At 36.1% G+C, this 24115-nt stretch overlaps 1 protein-coding gene across 2 annotated transcripts in view; it reads right to left on the reverse strand.

Annotated features, from left to right (window-relative positions):
- Positions 1 to 23320, reverse strand: part of LOC134649628 (uncharacterized) — a 297644-nt gene extending 274324 nt beyond the window's left edge. Inside the window, exon 1 of one of the 2 annotated variants that reach the window (XM_063504461.1) lies at positions 23026 to 23320. In XM_063504461.1, the coding sequence (XP_063360531.1) occupies positions 23026 to 23122 (97 nt within the window). In that variant the 5' untranslated portion in view covers positions 23123 to 23320. The remainder of the gene's footprint in view (positions 1 to 23025) is intronic. The other variant, XM_063504462.1, reaches the window with a different exon arrangement.
- Positions 23321 to 24115: the final 795 nt, after the last annotated feature.

Raw genomic sequence — 24115 nt, forward strand, 5'->3', positions numbered from 1 at the left:
ATTATTGGAAAAAAAAATTGTACAGAAAAAAAAACAAGTAATCAATTGCTATTATATATTTTCTGTGAATTTACTTACACACCGAATATATTTGTAATTGGTACAAGTTATTCTAGCCATGGCAGGATTCCAGTTTTGATTTCACTTTACCGACGCATCCGCTACTACAACATAATTGAATAATTCATTTATATTCCAAGTCCGAGTGTTTGTGTATGTTATGAAATGCATTTAGGGTGAACTAACTTAAATGAATGATACAAATGGCTATGCACGAATTATGCGCCTGCCTGTTAAGCCTGGTTACTAGCATGAACATGATTGTGACCCAAAACAACTTAATATATTCACTACAATATGCTCTGATAGCTCCTAGTTACCCGACCGCATAATTCACACTCCTATGGCCTCAAGTTCGTTAATTTCGATTAACTATCTCTTTCACTCTAATTACGCTTTAATTGGAGTAAAAAAGAAACATTTCTGAAATTTGCGAACAGTGTTCGCGATAGGCCCTCTGTGATCACAAATGAAAAAAGAAAATTACCAAGTAGATACGAGTACCTACCTCCGATCTCCGCAACGTCAACCAGTCGTTAGGTGCTAGTTCGACAGTTTTCCTTGCTGATAGTCATCGTACACTGCGTATATGTCTGTCTGCGTAAGCTGACTAATCTGATGGTTGAAGAAGAGGAGTCCTTCATATTCCTCCATTCAGAAGATATAGCATGGGTTGGCGTAAAAAATATGATTACCTCTGTTACTGAAGATGACTGTGACATCAGTAATGATCCGAGCAGACTCCGCAGTCCGCGCAAGGTCCTCAAGAATGTTAATCAAGTAATTGCTCACACGTGATTAAATCAACGCACGAACGTTAATTAGTTCAAATCTAATCATGATTTGGAATTCGCTGCGCCTACGCCCATTTGATTCGTACCAACGAGTTAATAACTGTCGTGACCTTTCAATCGCTTAAAGAGTGCCAGCGAGCCGATGCTTAAATGCAACCAGTATAAGTGCTCTTTTGACCTCGCATTAATGTTACGACTGTTGAGTTCAAGATATACTGGTAAGACAGAGAACTTTAATTGGCGACGCGTGCGCAGCGTATGGGAATATTTACTTGGCAGGGTCAAGTGCGCTGGTAATATAATTCGCCGTCACAATTGACTGTCGTTTTATGTAATCGTCTGGATCCGGCCTGCGCCGATTCGGAGGCGTAGAAGACCGCTACGAGTCTGGTTTCTTCATAACTGACCAATTCACGAAGCATTTTGACTGCAGTGTCAAACCAAATGGAATCCTTTTTATTTCAAAATCAATGAACATCATTAAGATTGAACAAGAGAGTCAGAAAGAGAGCCTGTAACCAAAAACTTTTCTAGGTTAAATAAAATCATAAGGAATCTCTTTCTATGTATTTGAGAAAATGGCACGGTTATTGCAGATGCAAATGTATAATACTTTACAGTTCCGCTTCACCGAGGTTAATAAGTATTTGATGTTTTGATACTTTTTGGGAAAAGATAACTTTGTGATGCGAGGAAACTGGTAACATATAATTGTCTACTTTCTGGTATTTTTTACAATGATCATGGTCATGTAAGTCATGTTTTATGGATAAAAACAAGGTTCACTGTTCAAGAATACCCTGAACTTTAACAGGTTATTCTAAGGCATTGATCTTTATCACTACTTCATACATGTGTACATATACATATAATAAATACGTGTATGGAAATTGTTTTTTATTTTTTAATATTAAGTACCTACTGGAAGTCCTCATTTTAGTGTAAGAACTATAACTTACGAAACTCCCAACCCACAGAAGAAACTAGGTCTTAGGCACAAAATGTAATAAACGAGGTACTTTAAATGTACTTACACTTGCAAAACCTTCATATAAATGTGATATAAAAGTTGTAGGCAGATAAACAGCTCGGCTCACCTCAGATACTAAATACACTAACCACCTTTGTAACTCATTCACACTACTGCCTTTGTCTCCAGAGATAGTCACAGTCGGCATTAAAGATATGTTAACAAATTTGCACCTTACTTCATTGTAATAAGGCGAAGATTGTATACATATGTTTGACGTTGATGCGAACGCTTGTGTAACTACTGACACGAATCTCGCTACTATCTCCAGCACAAAGGTCGAACCACAAGTGAGTTGTATTGTTTAAACAATTGACAAGCTGACAAGCGTCGAAACCATTAAGGGGACGGTATATGACGTTTTCGATTTAGAGCTCACTTTGTACAATCAATTTGTTCAAGAAATGTTTAATAACTGCATTCAATTATACGTAAATTTGTTCACGAAGAAGCCGTGTACCGGCTCTTCACGGCATAATATTTTTTATTTGCTGTAATTCTCTACAAATCGACACTAAAAGTATCCAAAAATCAAAATATGGAGTTCCGTTTGAGCAACACGCATTACAGTTTTGCCTTTAACAGTAATTGAGTTGTTGTGTGATTTTGAAAGCTAGATAACTAAACTAGCAAATTATTATCTACTTATATTTTTACTCACAAATACAACACAGAAATTCAATCCCAAATGTAAACTTTCGTACAATTTCCATACATTAACGACATCACTCAAAATTCTTCTTCGAGTCAGATGGCCGCTGGCCTTGGATCGAAGCAGACGTGTACGTCGTCATAGCTCGTTTTTGACATTATTTAGACATTTCATCATATACGCATACGAAAATGTATACCAGTAGATAAATTGTATTTCAAAAAATAGGGTAAATAAATTTATTTAAAATTTGATTTGTTGTTATTTACAGGTCGTAACGATCGAAAACAGCAGTAAACTATGCTAAAACAATACGATTACAATTGAATTTAAGTAACTTGTTCCTTCAAAACCCGCTTAAAATGAAAAAAGTTTAAAGACTCGTTTTACTGATTGGGATTGATTTTCATTATGCTGGTATCAATTATGCGTCATTAAAAAAAAGTATATGACTTCTGTACGTCAATGACATTTGATGTCAATTGTAATCTTGTATTTACGTTAGAGAATATTATATATTCATTTAAATATTACTTACCTATTAATACGAAGCGTAATTCGTTTAATACCTGAAAGTCTTAGTGTCTACACCTACTTTGTTGCCGTTCGTTCCGTCTATATGTGTGCGATTACGTGCTGTTCTCAATAATCAAGAAACAAGCCATAATCTTCAAGAATAAAATAACAGCAAGACCAGCATTTAGTACTAACTAGTTTTTGCGGATTTGGAGACAAGAGATGAAGCTTACAGGCTAATACCGCTGCGGTCTGGTTATTGTTATGTGTATATATCGAGTATTATATAAATTTACTATAAAATAACAATGTTTTATTTCAATGACATTATGTGCGTAGGTATGTATGTTTCGGTGATTATAAGAATTTTGTCCACACAATAATTGTGCAAAGCAGAGACTGCATCATGCTTTCTTTACGGTATAAGCGGTATGGTACCGTTATTATTTATCAATACCGGTTCGTTTTGAAGGTAAAACTATACCGGTTGAAATACAAACTACGGTACCGGTATAAAATTACAGCAGGGACAACCATTTTTATAGGTGTACAGTCAGCTGCAGAGAAAAGGTACGACCAGATAGATAATTGTATGCAGGGGTGGTACCTTTTCTCTGCAGCTAGCTGTACCTAAACCATCATTGACCGAGCGTTGGCGAAGGTCTCCGTTTCAACTTGGGCAAAAATGCTTTCGTATGTCCGAATTCTTCTCCTTTGCATATCACATTTCTCAACTGATTCTCGTGAAAATTCGGTAGTCCGATATAATTATTCGGTTTCTTTTTTTTTGAACAATTTAAAATAGGCAGAAATTGTCATAAAGGACTTAAGCGCCAGTAGGGTCTGTGCATAGAATACCGCCTATAGAAACCTAATATTGGTCATTTTGTTCGCGACGCAACTCACCAAGCTGTGAGGTGCGGGAGGGGTACTCACGGCGTTGCGATTGGTCGTTTCAAATATGGCGCGATGTCACGTGTCAGCGTAGGGATGGGACACGTTCATTACGGACAGTGGTACAGTGGTACAGTAATTTATTGTGGTAAAATTGTTATCATTATTACTTATATTACTTAAAGTAAACTTATTTAAGAATATTATTGACTAATAATATTTTAGCAAAGTACAAATAAAGGTAAAATCTAAAAATTTTACTTAACATAATGGCATTTATATTTAAAGTTGTTCCCGCATCTTGCATTTTAAACTTTAGACCTTTATATTATTACCACTTAAAATCGCGATCTCTTTCAATCCTAATACGAGAAAAAATTGTCACCGAAAGTTCATACAATTTACTTTCCGTTTTGTTACGGTCATTATAGTGTTCTATTAAAAACATAATGAAATAGGCCTAAAAAATTTGGTACATTGTTTTTTTCTCAGTAAAAATGGAAATGGTTTGTTATTCTGAGTAGTGTCGCGGGTTCGAAACCCGGCTCGTACCAATGAGTTTTTTGGAACTTATGTACGAAATATCATTAGATATTTACTAGTCGCTTTTCGGTAAAGGAAACATCGTGAGGAAACCGGACTAATCCCAATAAGGTCTAGTGTACCCTCTGGGTTGGAAGGTCAGATAGCAGAAGCTTTCGTAAAAACTAGAGCCTACGCCAATTCTCGGGACTAGTTGCCAAGCGGACCCTAGGTACCCATGAGCCGTGGCAAAAGCCGAAACAACGCGGAGAAGATGATGACGTATGTCTATCACAAACCAAAACCGAGTTCCTTCGCACTTCTTTGAAGTTCATCGTCGGGTCCATCTCGTGACATGAGACCTAACTTATCTCCTAGAGGATTCTAAAAAACCCACACAACATATGCCTATCACAAACCAACACCTAGTTCCCTCGCACTTCTTTGAAGTTCATCATGAGGCCCATCTGGTGACATGAGACCTAACTGCGCACCTACGCGATTCTAAAAAAACTCACCCATTTCTTATTTTAATACTAGAACTCTATAATGATTATACTACTAGCAAAAAACGAAAATACGTATACCTACTTAATATTTAAGATAAACTACCATTATATTAAAACTACAGATTAATTACATTATTATATTCAATTAAAAGTAAAAGAGAATCACAGTTTTGTTTTATATTTCTTAAAATGGTACAATACGGTACGAACGAAGGCACGAAGTTCGCGCAACTGACGAAACCATCATCGTCGCATCCCTAGTCGTAATGTGAAAGGGATAGCACATTACATTTTCAAGTTGACGAAAAGGGACGGACATACTTCGCCCTGAGCTTATTGACCACTATAAAATGAACCCCGCGGACAAGAAACAATTTTCAACGAAATAATGAATTTGACTTTCCCGTCGAAGGTAATTTCATCTGTTTTGTAAGTAGAAGTCTAAGATGACTTGCCACACCATATATTACGCTGCAATATCCCATGATTTCCTCAAGAATTCAATAGTTTACGATTTATTTTCTTAGACACGTGCACACTGCTAACAGGTCGTAAGCTTGGTCGCTACTGATCGGAGCGGCGATGGTGCGATATTATATTTGACCTATGCACCATACGGGTGGTGACCGCGGGTCGTCCTATAAGCTCTGTCTATAGGGGTTGGTCTGTGGGTCTGTGACACTTAAGACCACTGCGATTATTAGGTACTTACTGGCCCCTATTTCACCACGACCACGGTGACAGGTGCGACAGTTGTCGACATCACTGTTGCTGACGTCACAGGCCTCCATAGGCTACGGTAACCGCTTACCATCGGACGGGCGATGTGCTTGTTTGCCACCAACATTTTAATAAATAAATAAACTCCATTATATTGCCACTAAAAAATTCTTATTTTGCGAAGCTAATGACAATTGTCACAAGAAACACGGCAACTGTATCGAAATTGCGACACAGAACTCATTTCCTGTCAAGACTTACCGAAAATTCTTTGAAAAATCTTGTGACAAATGTCACAAGATTTTTTCGCGAGAGAAATGTCTGTTTTATCCGATATAATAAAGTTTTTTTTTAATAATAGGTACAATGACGGTGGCAAACACGAATACGGCCCGCCCGATGGTAAGCGGTAACTGTATTATTAAATTGTACAACGGGACTTAATCGCGTATCTAAGTTTTAAGATTTACCTCCGACGTTTCGAGGACGGCGTTGTCCCCGTGGTCTCGGAGAAGACTGGCTTAAGTTGACATCAGCATCTTCTAACCACGCGAGTTTTTCGAACTACCCGCACTTGGTCTTGTTTATCCGCTTGAACGTTTTGCGGTTCCGTTGTACAATTTAATAATGTGTAAAAATCGTGAAAGTTTAAATCACTGTTAGCGGTAACTGTAGTCCATGGATGCCTATGGCGTCAATAACAGTGATGTTTTTGTCGTACCTGTCACCGTGGTGAAATAGGGGCCAGATTACGCCGCGCCGCGTGGAACGTAAGGTGCATTGGGGTAAATGCATACCATTCACTCAAGGAAAATAATCTCCCTTATAAGATCACTCGTGTGTCTGCCATTTTGTTAAAGCTAATTTTCACCGTAACTACTGGACTAGTTCAATTGAAATTTAGTACACATATGTCAAGTAAGGAAGTAGTAAGTCGGTGATCCGAAGATGAGTAACGTAAATAAATGAACTTTTAACTTTGCGGCGATTTTTGGTATCATGTGACATATCAGACATAATTATAAGTAGGTGAGCAAAAATGTACCATAACCTAACTCAGAATTGTATTCCATAAATACATATACAAAAAATAGTTCAACGCCAAAAGATTAATGGAAGACCTATGTCCTATAATAGGTGAGTTGGTCTTAAACAAAAAATATGCAATATAAATGTGTAACTGTGGAACCCATAGTGAATCCTACTCGTACATACTCGGTTTTTATATTATGTACCTATAAGATATTTTCTACTTTATACTTTATAAGTGTACCTACATAATATTTACTTATAAGCAGTTGTCACGTAAAATATTTGTAGATTTTTTTGGAAGTATGTGTCACATCATCATCATCTTCCTCGCGTTGTTCCGGCATTTTGACACGGCTCATGGGAGCCTGGGGTCCGCTTGGCAATTAATCCCATAAATTGGCGTGGGCACTAATTTTTATGAAAGCGACTGCCATCTGACCTTCCAACCCATAGGGGGTAAACTAGGCTCTTATTGGGATTAGTCCGGTTTTCTCACGATGTTTTCCTTCACCGAAAAGCGACTGGTAAATATCAAATGATATTTCGTACATAAGTTCCGTAAAACTCATTGGTACGAGCCGGAATTGCAATTCGCACGCTCTTACCGCTAGGCCTCCAGCGATTTTTTTGAAGTATGTATAGCACAATAAAAATATTTAGAAATGTAACATTTAAGGTAGGTAATTAAAATACGGTATAAACATTATTGGAGAAGACTTGGAGGAAGTGTCATACGGATCTACATTCGATGCGTGGAAAACAAGTTCTTTTGTCTAATTATAATCCATCGGCAATCACGCGAGCGCATAAAACGAAAATCATTTCTTTTTCACTCCCTAAAACTCCCTTAACCTAATAACAGTAAAACAAAAAATAAAATATAGAGGGTTACCAACCAGCCAAAGAATTATAAGTAGATATATGCACTTATCCCAACGCACCTCACGTTCTACTCTGCACGGGGTTCATTGCCGCTCCTACCGCCGTAAGTAACTATCAACACCTACATTATCAAGGCTACGATCGAAGATAATCGCTTCAGCACTGAAATAATACCGGTGGAATACCGGTATAATATTTTTTATTTTAATTGTATTAATTTAATAGTGAAACAAAAGGCGAATATACCACATAAAAGTAAATCGGTAAAGATATTAGGGTTACATTAGCCAACACTGTTTCCATATATTTTCAAATTTTATTTTGTCCGCCTTAATTAAATTTTGCACCCTGCCGGAACTTTATTTATTTAAATTCTCATTTAATTGATTTTGAGCCTTATGAAAAGTCGTATAGAGTAGTAAATAAAATTTTACATCTGACTTAATGACATCTGGTTTTATTCGGTTTAACTTTAGAAAACGCGTATCTCGACAAAGCCATAATGTAGAAAATTGTCAACAACCAAATGAATTATTAGAATTTAAATACGTCACGTGTGACATGAACAGACAAGGAAAGCAAGATTAAATGTATTGTTTCTCTTTCTTCTTTCAATGGAACGCTTTTCCTAAAAGGAGGCCACTAAACTCAAAACGCAATCTTAAAAAAAAACTTGATGGGTCAGTGACCTGTCCCAGTAAAGTGAGGTAGTGTGCGTGAAGTGCGCTTGTGTGTGAAATGGGGTAAATTGACAGAATCTGAAAATTTACCCACCTCTACCGTCACCTTAATTGGCTATCATTAGACATTAGACGTCTCATGTGAACGTGTCTTAATGAAGAAAAGAGAAAGCAGAGATAAAAATAGCTACGAAATTATAATGCAAGAGTGATGATTTGGACATCCCCTGGTTCCAATCTAAGCATTATTGAATGCTTCGAGAGAGTAAATTGTATAGTGCTCACTCAGTAAAGAAACTAAAACCAATTTCTAATATTGGTGGATCCTTCGTGGATCCTAGTGTTCATTTTCCTTATCTGTCTGATATATTTTTTCACATGGCATCTTTACAGGACTGGATTTTATTATTTTTGAGACTAGTTGTAATTTGGAATCGAGTTTATGAGATCCTTACTGATTATGGAAAATTTGGTTTCAATATCCTTAAAGATTTTATGCAGATCTTAGTTTGAGTCGACCGCAAGTACTACATTAGCAGGCAAGGCTCAAGTCGGCTATGTCACCTATGACGGAATAACTCCATTTGACTTGAAATATTTAAGTCGGGAGCAGAAGTCTAATAAAAGTATAAATATAAAAGTGCCTAACTCCATTACTCCAATAACACTAAGTGCGAGTTTCGAAAGATTCTTGATTGGTACATTCGAAGATAGTAAGTAAGACATAAGATTATCTAGGTAAACTTGTCAGTGTACTTTAAACCTTAATATTTAAGTTTTAGAATCGATTCAGTGATAGCAGGAAAGTAAATTAGTTCATTGTAAGTCAAGTGCTGCTTCAGATCTCAGGCATTTACGATTTCCGTAATTGAAGGCATGCGTAGTAGTTGTAAACATCTTATGCTACCTTGGAGGATATAATCAAACGGAGACGCCATGTCTGTAATTTTCTGTACAAAACAGTCTGCCGATTTTTGCGGGGGAGGGGAACGTCAAATGTATGCGTAACGTAAAAATAGCCATGTCAGATAAACGTCAGTCCATACATTGTGTATGACCGTTGGCCGCCTATTTTCGACAGAGGGGAAAGCCTGTTAATGGCTACTCCGTTTAGTTGTATCCTCCAAGTATGCTACCCTTTAACTACTTGAGACACATTCCTATGTTTGGACTTTATTACATAGTGTGAAAGTTTGAAATGCATTGACTGGAAAGCCATGTGCGTCGAACGAGAGTCGAGTACTGGCAGTTGGCAGTGCATTCTCAAACCGAAGGCCGTATGACCAGAAAGACGTTTGTCCTATATAAACGGAAGGAAAATAAGACTTTTACTGGAACAGTGAAATGCTATCGCAAATTTCATTCTAACTATTAAATTAAGTGTTGTTTTTATTATTAATGTAAATAGATTGGTAGATTAGTATTGTTGTAAATGAAATACAGATCTCGTCTTGAGGGGGGCACGGCCGTGCCCCCAGATTTAGTTGCGATTTTCGTAATACCTAGAGATAAACAAATAGTTTCATTGCCTGTGTTTAGTGTGCATAAATTTTAATATAGTGCAATCTGGCCAATCCGGGACCCTGTGAAGACAATTACGCCGGATTTCTCCAAAGATTATCATAATTAACGTTATCAACTATCGTTACCATCAAGCTTAATCTAGTTCCATGGCAATGAGCCTCTTTACATACTAAATTATAGGTCTTTCGCTGAACAGAAACATCTTTAGTGTCCGCACAAAGTACACTCAAAAGCGTTGAAAATGAGTCACTGTTTATAAAAATGGCAATGCTAAGTAACCCCTTTTCATTGTATTTTATGTAGGTACGAGTACTTAGGTAATAGGTACTAACTTAGCAAAAGTGCAAATAGGCATATTACGACGAATTTCTATACATGTACCTATTTGTACCTATATATGTAGCCGCTCTTGCATTATAATTATAAGATGGCCATCAGTATTTAAAAGTCGTTCGTTCACTAAATCATATAAAAAGTCGATGTTAAAGTACTTGCGAAAAAAAGGACCAGGAGGTTGTGATTATTTTTGTCAATGCGAAACACTAACCTTAAACATAATAAGATCGCGAACATATCGATTACCGTAGGCTCAAAGGGCGTAAGGGACAAAAATGAGTTATGAACGCAGTTACAAAGTGTAACTGCGTTCATAATTCATTTTCGCCATTTTGTCCCTTACGCCCTTTGAGCCTACGGTAGTCGATATCATATTTTATGACTTCACGTTGCCTTCATATCTTCATATTAGTTTTATAACCGTATAATATGAAGTTTCCTTGAAAAGGTCAATCAAGAGGCAATCGCGAATCGCGACATAATAATATTGCTAACATCGTTACGTTTCTTAACTTAACCGACCTGAACTAGATTGGATACAGGATATGATGTCAACTATCATGTTTCCTTCATATACTTAACTGCGCTGTTTTGTAAGGCCAACGAATAACTATAACTTATAGGTACTTAATTATAAATGATTTTGCGAGTTTTGTGACCAGACGGACTAGCAGTGAGTGTTTACAATAGTAGTTTATGCAACAGTGATATAATAAGGGTTCTTAAAATTCAAGGGTCGAAGTTACAAAACGAGACGTAGTCGAGTTTTGTAAAAAAAGACCCGAGAATTTTAAGAACCAATTATGAGCTGTTGCATACATTACTTTTTCTATGACAGCTGCAGCAAAAAAAAAAAAAAAAAAAAAAAGTTATTATTAAAACAAAAAGAGATTATTAAAAAAAAAGTTATTATTAAAAAAAAGAGTTGTTATTTAAAAAAAATTGAGTTATTATTTAAAAAAAAAAGAGTTATTATTTAAAAAAAAAAAGAGTTATTATTGTAAATGAAAACATACCTCTTTCAATCAAGATGATCGGAACTTGTATCTTTAAAAAAAATAAAGCAGTTGTATTATACTCATAAGATGACTGCTAGCAGTCATCTTATGAGCCTATAGACAAAGCATTCAAATGACATTGCTTTAGATATCACTGTCAGTCATTTAATTGACACATTTGAGTGCTGGAGTAGAAAAATTAACTTGCAGTTGTTTCAACAAGGAGTTCTAGAGAAATCTATACTAAAATTACATATTTTTATTGGAATGTCACCTTCATAACTGCGCTTCTACAAGTGAGTTTCTATTTTGACGAGTAGGTAAATTAATAACGAATCTTGTAACTGCAATAATAAACGGATCCCTTTATAGATTATTTTATTTCATATACTATAATAACATGTTTCTAGTACCTGTATCACTTTTGTTTATGCAGTGCGAGACAAGATAATAAAACGTGATTATTAATAATTACTTATTTAGTGCAGTGTTCACGTATCTAATTCCTTTAAACGAGCAATTCTTGCATATTTATTTATATATATATATCGGGGATCTCGGAAACGGCTCTAACGATTTCGATGAAATTTATACCTAAAAATATGGGGGTTTTCGGGGGCGAAAAATCGATCTAGCTAGGTCTTATCTCTGGGAAAACGCTAATTTTTGAGATTTTATACCTATGTTTTCCGAGCAAAGCTCGGTCTCCCAGATATTGAATAAATATGCAAACAACTTCCTAACCATTAAGTATGTAACATATTATATTATATCAAACATAATCAACAATATGTAACAAGGGCTGTAAGTAGTTATAAATGTATACCTAGGTGTCTCACTTTTTGTTGTGCAAGTATTTTGCATAATCTGTATGTTACGCACATTTTATTCATTTCTGTGCAATACTGTAAATACTGACTGAGTCTGTATATCTGTTTTACTGGCCATACTTAATTTCCATTAGGTATGATGGTAGGTATGTTACGCACATTTTATGAATTCCTGTGCGATACTCATAGGTATTAATATACCGACTGAGTCTGTATATCTGTTTTATTTTACTGACCATAGTTAATTTCTATTAGTTATACCATGTTATGTGATGTTTTATTATCCCATTTCATTACGCGTTACGCGCCATCGTGACATAAAATGAAATGTCATGTCATCATGTAACTTTAGAAATAACAACAGTCTGCAACCAACCAACCTTGCAGTGCCTTTAATTTTTGTCGGTAGAGTCTGTTCGGAAAGAGAAGAGACTGTCTCTTTCCGCACAGACTGTAACGCTGTTTATAATAAGTATAATTTTTACGGTATTATTTTTTTCAACAAATGTCATAATTGTATCGGCTCAATAAATAACAAAAAATAGTTATTTGTACAACAAGAGATCAAAGTTTGATATTTCTTGGAGTGCTTATTTTGAGTCCCGTGCAAGCGAAAGATTCTATACTAATTTAGAATCTTGAGCGTAGTAAGGGACTCAAAAGCGCACGAGATGTAAATAACTTTGATCTCGTGTAGTTCACAAAACTTTTCACCTCAGCAGTGAGAACATATTAGAGAACCCGAAATAGTTATTTGTACAACAAGTGATCAAAGTTTGATATTTCTTCGAGTGCTTATTTTGAGTCCCGTGCAAGCGAAAGATTCCATAATAGATTCACGAGCGTAGCGAGTGAATCTAATTTAGAATCTTGAGCGTAGTAAGGGACTCAAAAGCGCACGAGATGTAAATAACTTTGATCTCGTGTAGTACACAACATTTTTCACCTCAGCACAGTGAGAACATACCTATTAGACAACTTGAAAATTGTAATCCTTGTTCATCACTTAATACCTGCACTCATGTTTTCTTAAGATACAAACAATTAAGTTTAATTATCGCAATGGAACACAAAAACAAAACGTAATAATAAATTCCATTAAAATAATATAGAAATAACAAACATTAACTGACACTTCAAACTTTTTTTTGTAAAAAAAATCTTTGTAAGATACGGTCCGAATTGCGGATACGTACTATTTGTCAACTATGGTAGAAATTCTTAAAAGTAAAATAATTAATTTTGCGTGATGATCTGTGTATTTTTTGAGTTCGTTATTTTAATTGTACAATAAAATACCTAAAATATAGTATTTTATCAGTTTTTATCAAATCTTAAACTTTATTTTTATTTATTAATTATTAAGAATTCATACTCGTACGTGGTTTGGAACGATGCGGTCTGAAGTTTTTCGGGGGTCTATTATAAACCGTGAATATACTGTTGAATGTCGTTTTAACTTTTTTTTGTCTGTTTCTTTTTGCTAACAGTGTGAAAGGGACAGAGATAATAGAACCCAAGTATTTCGAAGTTTTATTAGACCCCGCATGTTGAAATGACATTTGACTATAAAGGTCACTTGAATGTCATTTTGTCTCACTCAGTGAGCAAAATCGCATTTTGCTCACTGTTTTTAAGAATCAAAGTACCCTTGTTCGAGCTGCTGAGGTGAAAAATGTATTCCTTCTTCATCACTTACCTATTCACTCATGTTTTCTTACGATATACCAACAATTAAGTTTTCACCTCAGCAGCTCGAACAAGGGTACTTTGCTACTTAAAAACAGTGAGCAAAACCGCATTTTGCTCACTGGGTGAGCAAAATCGTATTTTGCTCATTTTGTATCAATCAGTGAGCAAAATGCGATTTTGCTCACTGTTTTTAAGTAGCAAAGTACCCTTGTTCGAGCTGCTGAGGTGAAAAATATCGTAACAACTGATTGTATTTTTGTAAGGTTTTTTATTAAGCGCTTATTAATGCTTTACGCGATGATTTTCTGTGCTACAGGCACAACAACCTTTCTTGTTTTTGAGAGAATTCAATAACGCACTCAACGCACGACCATAAATGACCTAATGAACTTGGTGCGCTGAGTTTGGTTAAATATCAACCAATCAGTGTGCGGAGAGTAAAAGTGTAGAACGACCTGTACGGCTACCATCAGTTTGGCACTGACATAAACGCCGTCGAGAACGAAATTTACTTTCTATACATCTCGCTCGTACTCGCATATTAGTGCAAACGAGATGTATAGAAAGTAAATTACGTTCTCGATAGCGTAAATGTCAGTTTTGACACTGTCAGTGACTCATGGTACGGGCTCAGGTACGACGAAACGCTGATTTCTAGATTTAGAACATCTATTGCCACATTTCCGCGCAGTGGCGTGAAAAACTATTCAGCCATGTAAGTATTACTTAAGTATTACATACTAAATTATACATACAATTTATTACGTAATTATGCAATTTATAAGTTGCTAGAATGAATGCAACGGGTTTCAGTTTTCTTATCAACACTTCACTTGCAATCACATAGGCGATAGAAATAATTCAACCGACTTCAGGTTTCTTATCAACTTCAAGAAAAATGTCACTACGTCAGATAAACTACTTTTCATTTCTGACACGGGTTATCTGATACAAGGGACGTTCTGTCTATAGCAGCGGTTCTCAATCTTTTTTTTTTTGACGGAACCCTTTTGGAAAGCGAAATACTTGATGGAACCCTACAATACGGTGGCGGCATAGTAAATTTTTCCGAGGCGACTAAAGTATAGTGTTCTAAATTCTTGCGAAACCCCTGCAGGGGTGTCGCGGAACCCTAGGATTCCGCGGAACACAGAGTATGGCTGATCTATAGTAATAATAGTATACATAGGCATTCACCAACAAATCAATTACCTGTTCGAAAATGTTGGATTGGCTACTATATAAATAATGAACGGAAAAGTCACTACGGCTATGCTTTTTTAAAGGATGCCGTATACTCCAGTACCAACTTTTTTTTACAGATTAGACATTCATTTACGTTTGCAATTTTTTATGACGTGTAAAATAATATGCACATAAATACAATTAAAACGGAGTGCCGCGTGTTATAAAATGTGAAACTAAGATTATGCCCAACGAAGTAAAACGTTAACGAGTTACATTAGTGTGGGTTACAACATTTGCTAATGGTTTCTTTGCCATCTTTATTGTTTATGTTCATTATGGTGGCCCAAATTAAGAGCCAACAGGAGCTAAGATTAAAATATTTTAGGTAAATATACCCGTCTCGCTAACGGAAGCGGCTCCTAAAACTAGTGTGATAAGGACAAGGCGAAAAATCCTGCGTAAAAATATCAAAAATCGAGGTTTTGTACTCGACTGTTTCCTCCTCCAAAACTTAACCAATCGTAACCAAATTTGGAAATCTAAATGATTATGACATTATCTGTGTCGGACCGTTTTGCTTTTTTGACTAATTGATGTCAGTTTTGAATAGCACGCCTCTCATTGCGGCATAGTCAATTAGGCCATTTTGGCCATTTTTGAAGGGCTCTAGCGCCTTAAAAAACAAAAATATCAAAAAAAACAAAACGGTCCGACACAGATATTGACAATATTAATCTTGTTGAAAAAATCATTGCTCTAGCTTCAAAACCCACGGAGGAAACAGTCGAGTACGTTTGTATGGAGAAATGACCACTCCTGTTGGCTCTTAAGCTAGTTCCGTCATTTTAGAACAATTAGCGTATGATACTAACTAACTTGCGATAAGGAATTACTTTTAACAAAAAAGAAGAGGCTCACAAAACAATATGTCATCATTTCATGGCCTTTATCAGCAGTTTCACTTCACCAAATGTTGTTTGGCGAGAAAATACACAAATGGATTTCTCCTGGATCCTCTCATCAGAACCTGACCTGGTGACAACTGTGAATAACTTTGCATTTCAGACAAAAAACTGATTTCCCAAACTTCTCAACCGTCACATTATAATTTATTACCTGAGCCGTCTAGACACGCAAACCTACTTCAGAGGCAACAAAATGAGCAAGTAGGTACATTTGGAATATAAATTCTACTTATTGTTCTTGACGATAAACTACATCGCAACTCAACCAACCAGGAGACGAATTAAAATGTAAAATTATTGTTGTTAGCTGTCAGACTGAGGATCATAGTAATCATAGATCTTATAATAAGTCATTCTCATTATCAGATCACATGGAGATCTTAGTAGGAGGCAGGCCTCATTTCAAGCATAAAAGAATATGAGCCACGAGCCCGATCATAATATAAGGATGAGAGAAAATAATAGTCAATTATTTAATTAGTTACCCAACTGGACTCCTCGTATGATCTTCTCTTTTAACGAAAAACGACATGTCTATGTGTCTCCGATCATATCTTTTACTTTTAACATGCATATCTACATATATTTGACCTGTTAAGGGTATCATTGTCAACTAATCGTTATAGCTTCACCATATGTCCGTCTGTCTGTCTATTTTAATGACCAATAATTAACATTGGTCACAATTACTCGCGTAGTTCACGCAGCATTTATTATTGTTAAATAAATAGCAAAAACATTATTAACAACAGCGCTTAAAACTTGCCTATCAAGATTGAATTTTTAACCTGTTCCTCTAGGGTATATTTTATAAACAAAAAACATCGTAAATTTAATGATATACTCGTTTAAATTATAAGTAGCAGAGATGTCCTTTTAAACGGCACTTAATCACCCACAGGTAACAAGATACAAGTTAAGAGTGAATAGAATAGACTTTAAATGAGAGTTAACATTAACTACGGAAAATACTGATTGCGGTTTAATTTATTGACAAAACAAGGCAATAGGGATGATGACACATGTTGAATTTTATAACAAAATCTAGTAAAATAGATAGCAAACGAGAAATTTATCACAATAATGTGGATATTAAAATAAAATATTGAAAAATTACAAAAATACAGGACCTGAAAGTTTCAAAATTTAAGTTTTTTTTAACTTCCAAAAACGATAAAAGTAAGGGTACCATTCGATTCCTTACATTTCATCCAAAAAAATATTGTATAGCAACTATATACATAAACGCAATATTTCACCGACAAAAACGCAATTTTCCTGTTTTGTCCATACTACAAGATGGGCGATGACGTCACGGCCCCTGGCCGTTTTGTATAGGGCGTTTCGCGAGTGAAGTGCGACTGTCGGCCTTTGACTACAATTTCTGACTTTTGTGTTACTTTAATGAGTTTAATGCAATGGGTCCCATATAGACATTTGATCCTAAAAACAAACCCGATCGATTGATACCATAAATGAAAATTAGTCATGTAGCCTATTATAATAATGATTCATCTACTAACCTTAGCTCATTCCCGGTTGCATCTAATAGGAGCCAAGCGTTTAGTTATAGTTCTACCACTTAACTGAAGTGGTTGGTAAGAATGTTTAATTACGAGCTTCGTGAGATAATTCACTTACTTACATACCTACTTATTTAAACTTGGTTTATCCCAAAACTAAGCTAACTTCTACTAGAAAACCACTCCTGGACCAACAGTCTGATTCAGTTCATTAAAGTTAGTTTTACTGGTCATATTCCTAAAATCGACTTCAATTGTAACTATTTTGGTTACCTAAATCCAAAAATGGTTTGGTTACCTAAATTAAAAAAAAAAAAAAAAAGTACAGCCACGTCTGGGGCCCGTTTCTCAAAAGCTCAACTAATCGTTATAGCTTCACCATATGTCCGTCTGTCTGTCTATTTTAATGACACAATTACTCGCTTAGTTCACACAGCATTTATTATTGTTAAGTAAATAGCACAAACATTATTAACAACAGCGCTTAAAACTTGCCTATCCGCTTGTAACTTGTAATACAAGCGGATGTCACTTTTTGACAGCTTTTGTTAGAAAGGGACTTCCTTGTATTACAAGTTACAAGCTTTTGAGAAACGGGCCCCTGGCCTTCCACCCCGAGGATAACTGGGTCTTCGAGACTACACTTGTTATCTTACGATATTTTCCTTGCATCACAGTTTATTTACGACGTATGTATTTCCGTTTAGCCAATGCCTTATCAATTTTACCAGGTTTTCAATTTGCCTAGTCATTAAACAACTTTAATGTCGCTCTAGCCTCACCGATAATAAATCAGGCTTGTATACTCAACGCAGGCAACGTCAAAGATCAATAATTTACACACATTGCACCTTATACACTTATAATTTATCCATCTATCATTGTCTTAAATTACTAATAGCGAATTTTTGATGTGAAAACTTCTTTAGCGGCGGCGCTGTGCACTTTTTGAGGTGGGGAAAAAATGTTAAACTCGAGACAGCGTAAGGCGATCACGTGACCGTAAGATTTAGATGGCCACTCATTTAGAATTTAGATAGCATTTAAATCGATAAAGAAAAACTCAATGACATTACATGAAAAAGGTTCTAATCTTGTACGGGCTAAAATACGAGGATCTCACAGTTACATTCTAAATTTATATCACTCAAATATAATTCAATAAAGCTACATCTTGATGAAATCGCTAATAAAAGTGAATTCTAGTACTGGTGAATAAAACTCAAAATAGCATGACCAAATATATTTAGATGCGAGGTCTGCAAGGTAACTTTACAATTTCTATTCGAATTTTAAACAATTAACGCTACAATTTTGAATTTCGAATTTTAAACAAGCTCACTTACCAGCAATTTCGGAACTAAAGTTTTTCAATAGAAAGGAGGATGGGTCAATTATACATAGTGCTGCAGACATTTTAGACTAGTCATTGAGTTTTCACATCTGTCGGCACTCCCGGAGTGCAACCCGTTGGTTTTTTTTCACAGTAAGTAACAGACGAGACGGTTTGGTGCAACCGGCCCGTATACGACAATATCGCGGCTAGTAAAGCATAAAGGTTAACATATTTTAACTTTATCTACAAGTAAGCAATTAGGTGATGGAAGCAAAGAACCCAAAAAATAATGAAAAACTTCGAACACTGCTTAATTGCCCATCTACTTAATTCCAAAACATTTTGCCTCATCTGTTTACTAGTTTCAAGTATAATTTGATCCCGAAATTAGTAACACGTTTATGTTATGAGGGTTCAGGCTTATTCTGGTTCTCTTCAAGCTATTAAGAATATGATCCACGTTGAATGACAAGGACGACTGGTGCATACACCGTCTGCGCCTGCGCAGATCAATCCGTCTTGTTTTTGTTTTAAGAGCACTAGGACAATTAAGACGACCATTCTTCCTTGCAGTGTATTAAAACAATTGCACTAAATACCCGCCAAAACTATAGACAAAAATATGTCTGACTTCATTTTTTATTGAATGTCAAAAGTAGTGTGTGATTTTTAGACACGTTTTCGAGAACGATTTCTTCTGCATTATACAGTACACACGATGTTTGTCGATATTTGACCACCACACACATATGAAAGTTTAACAGTAAAACAGGAAAATATTGATCGTGTTAAAAGACTTAAAAGGCGTGAATGATTATGATTTTACAGTAGATTAGTTTGTTTGCAGTCGTGTCATAACTCATAATTTCTTGGGCCAGCATTTCTGCCCTATACCTCGCGTAACAACAGTAAGTTGGGGCACTATAGTTTACTACTGTACCTACTTAAAAATGATATTTCAAATGTCACATATGTGACAGGTGACAGGTTGTGTTGCTAGGGTACGGGAAGAGACATTCCGAACTTCCGAAATACCTTACAAAAATTATACAGAAGTTAGAATAGAAGAAGTATAGCAGAAGCGAAAGGCACGAATTTAATCCACCAGGCACGATTTTACCACCAGCAGTTTGTTTTAATAAGTGTAACTTCCCGTTTAATTATTTAATACTAAGGTGTAGTTTCACAAGTGCAGTCATCAGCGCAGCTGACCAAATTGTAATCCTTATTGCATCGGAATACGGTTTACCTGAGATTAGTAAAGTGTTGTTGTTACAACTTAGGAGTCTTAGGACACAAATCAAATTATTTTATGAAATATCTACCTATATTCTGCCGTTAATAGTACCAGACGGCACATTTGAGAAATGCAAATGAAGTCACAATGTAGATATTGGAAATTCTTTTCAATACTTGCAATAAACCTTTAAAACATGTTAATCATTTAATACAATTATGTTTTTAAATGACGCTGACGGCTATTTATACAAGTGGTTAGGTTCTATTTAACTTTAAATTGTTTCATATACTAAGCAATGTCATTATCGAATGCGGTGACGCTATTCTATATAAATTTTGGTTGCTCATGACATTGCAAATATTGTGACATGACCATAACATAATGACTTCTTCTCTTTATGACTTAATAATGCATTATCAAAAACAAATTTTGGAAGGTTGCCGGTGAAATCGCAAGTTTTAAAAACAGTTTGAATTAGTTATGTAATCATTCAGTCATTCAACTCCATTCAGAAATCGCTTATAGTGTTAAGGCCCCCTGTTGCCACCTTTATTTACATTGTAAATCTTTTTTGGTTCTTGCTTTTGTTTTGTCACCACATAATACTATAGAATATTTAAGTCTAGCTACTTCTGTAGCCTCTAGTCTAGGTATCAATTCTAAAATCTTCATTTTCCTCAGACTTTTAAGTCATCGCGATATTTGCGTTGGTACCACAGACATATATGTCAATAGACAACTCTTATTGTTACCTCATTTGTTAATTCAGCAAATGGCACGACTCATTATCTAACAAATTTGCCTTAATCGATATTCATTAAGTCCTAATTCGTTAATGTATCTAAGTTCGTTCCGCGATTTGTAGCGTGTAGCACGAACCATTAGCATTCCCGTATTGTGTAAAGTGAAATGAAGAAAAATTATTGATTTTGCGTAAAATCTTTGATGTTTTCTCGTAGTACAAAAGTCATATTTTCTTAAACAATTATTTATTATTTTTATACTCCAATGCTTATTTTAACCAGTCGAATCCCACGATTGACAGATTAAACATACCTATACCCACCTACCCCAAGATACTACCTAACATACCCCATTTACAATTCCATTTACTCTACCTATTTACACGTTGGTTTGCAAGAATCAGTTGGTGCTTCCTACAAGTATCCCAATATATTTTCTCTTTAAAATTATACTTTTTATGAGGAGTCTAACATGTCAACTAGCAATCCTAAATCTGGGGGCACGGCAGTGCCCCCGCCAAGTCGAGCTACGATGTACGATGTGAGTATGAATGAAGATATGTTTAGTTATGATATGTGTATACATAGTATGGGTATGAGTACCCGAAAAGAAGGACTGCCTACAAAAAGAGATGAGATCCCATCAAAAACATTAATGTAAAAAGGCGCAAGTCTCGCAACGCTTTTACTACAAAAAAGTTTTGAGATGTAATGTGAAACCAAGTCGGTTATTTTAATCACTGCCAGGGGGTGTTAAAACCGTATCAATAAGATATCTTTAATTTGTAATACATATAATGACTTGGCAATCGCACATAATGCTTTACTCATACCGTACTCGTAAATATGTGTAATGCTCAAACTGCAATTAGCGCTAGCGTTATGTTCAATTAGAATTATTTTTAATAGGTGACGATGATCCTTTCGTCATTATGTAGCCGTGCGATGGCCAAGTCATTATACGTATTACAAATTAAAGATATCTTATTGATACGGTTTTGACACCCCCTGGCACTGATTAAAATAACCGACTTGGTTTCACATTACATCTCAAAACTTTTTTGTAGTAAAAGCGTTGCGAGACTTGCGCCTTTTTACATTAATGTTTTTGATGGGATAAATTATTATCCAAAGTGAAACCTCAAAAAGATAACAAACGTAGGCATGAAACATTACGACTATGCTATACATACATAATGCATAGGTATGCATATCCTGTTTTCCCCATAGGCGGGGTTTTCCACACAATCAGTTTGTTTCAGAAGAAAGTTCCGTAAATATTGTTAGCGAAGAGAAAACAACTGTTTGAACAAAATATTTGGCACATTTCGCGCGGCCCGTACAAAGTCGCTCGACAAAATGAATGAATTAACACCGAGGCGTACTGAGATTTTGAAAAGTATGATACCTATTGTTTTAATCCAAGTGCATCTCGCTTGCATTCGCGTACTAGTTCGAGGGGGATGCACACGGTAAATGTCAAATCAATATTTTATTTTTCAAATCGCGATTTGCCTCCGAGAGAAAACCGGCAACTGACGTTGCGTGATGCTCTAACACCTGCGATTGTAGCGCTTAACATATCCGCCGTTTGTGCATTTGAATGTCATTCAATTGTGTACCATGTTCTTATGCAATAAAGTGCATTTTTGAACAAGTTTTTAAAGGCAGATACGGTGATATGTAGCTTGGTATTGCGATTGCAGCACGCTTGTTTCAGTCGCCCATTAACTCCTAAAATGCGCCGAATTCATATTTACATTGTTCTTAAAGGTCAAGATCGTTATATCGTTGCTACTAACATGTTTCATCAGCACGATAATTCGCATGTTTTGTTCTCGTTTGCTTATCAAAATAGACGAACGCCTAGTAGTAGTTATACCTCAAAATCCTTAAGTAAATGAAATACCTACCTAATGTGTTTGACGTTTGTTTACTTACACAGATTGACCTTCACTCCAATTAAATCTGATGTAAGATAACACAACTGCCAGTAAGACATTATTTACTTACTTTTCCTTTTGGTTGATGTGCCTCATGGTCCTCTTCTTCCTTGTAATATTTTTAAGGAAAAATGTCGTAAGTCGTAACGCAGCAACTTAAGCTACAGTCTTGCCATGTTCAATTGTATCTATATCATCAATTTCCAAGGCATTGATAGCAACTGCAATATTTTCTTCAGCAGTTACCAGTCACCAACTTATAGGGGTAGCTACTGAAAATCCTACACTTATTAAACCTAAGACTCTTAAGACCCAGAAGCCAGCCGATTGTTATCATTAACCAACGCTTTCTTAAACAAACAGTTTCATTGTGAATGCCTTCCGATTGTTCGATACGAAGACATTTCTAGACATACCTGTGTCTTGCGCATTCTGCAAATGATGAATGTGATGCAGGTGCGCATAGTAATGGTGGTGGTGCAGGATGCATTCCAGGTCGGTGCAATTCAACATTGTCACAGGGCACTAGCTGCACTTTCACAATAACACAAGCACGATATCGATGTCACATCACGTTATCTCCACAGATAGGACACACATGGGTGTTAGGCGCCGCAGAGTCTGCGACGTCCACTATCGATGCATCACTTGTTTACTTTCCAATCCGAACATCAGGCACTCCGGTGTTTCGATAAGTCGATAAGTGTTCGCGCGATGAACGGGCGGCGCGCGCGCGAGTTGACGTGCGCGTGAGTACTGACTGCGCGAGCGGCTACCACCACTCCCAGGCTCCCGGCCTCGACACTTGCCCATGCCCAAGTCTATCGCGCCACCTCTTGCCCTCAGGGTGCAGCGTCAACGTCCGTTATCTTGAAATTGTCCTGACAAATAAAATTATTGTCAATTGTCAGCCGACGGAACGGTTCGTGCTTTATCTTAATGTCAACTCCTTTTATCACAGTAAATACTTATATGCAATATCAAGGAATGACTCTTTGTCTCGACTAAATACTAAAAACGTGACGAGGATTGAGGCGATATTCTACATTGTTATTGATATTTCGGCGACATTGCTAATGGCCTTATTATGACTAGTCTCCGGTAGCTAAGCCCTGGTGATGACACCCATTTTGGTTATGTGATGTGATGACTGGTTTTAGGGATGATTTCTCAATTATAATGAAAATACAGTTCATAATGTCAGCTGTAGGTACTTACATAAATGTTCCATGACACAAGTTGTTACTAAGTTAAAACTGGTCGATTCGCCTCCATGTCGATGTTATTAAAGTTTATCGATGCAGTTCGCAATGTACGCATGACGAGCTTCGTGGAAAAGATGGAAAAAATAAACATACAAAATATAAGCGCCACAAGGCCAGGACTTGCTCGCCATGAAAATGCTTTAGTAGCTAACTTTCAACTGCACTTAGCGGAGCATGTAGATGTATAGCATTTGTCTGCGGGTCAAAGTTTAGTAAGCTAACTCTGTGCATTGCATTTGCA

The sequence above is a fragment of the Cydia amplana genome, chromosome 7, assembly GCF_948474715.1.
Source record: "Cydia amplana chromosome 7, ilCydAmpl1.1, whole genome shotgun sequence".
NCBI classification, from domain to species: Eukaryota; Metazoa; Arthropoda; class Insecta; order Lepidoptera; family Tortricidae; genus Cydia; species Cydia amplana.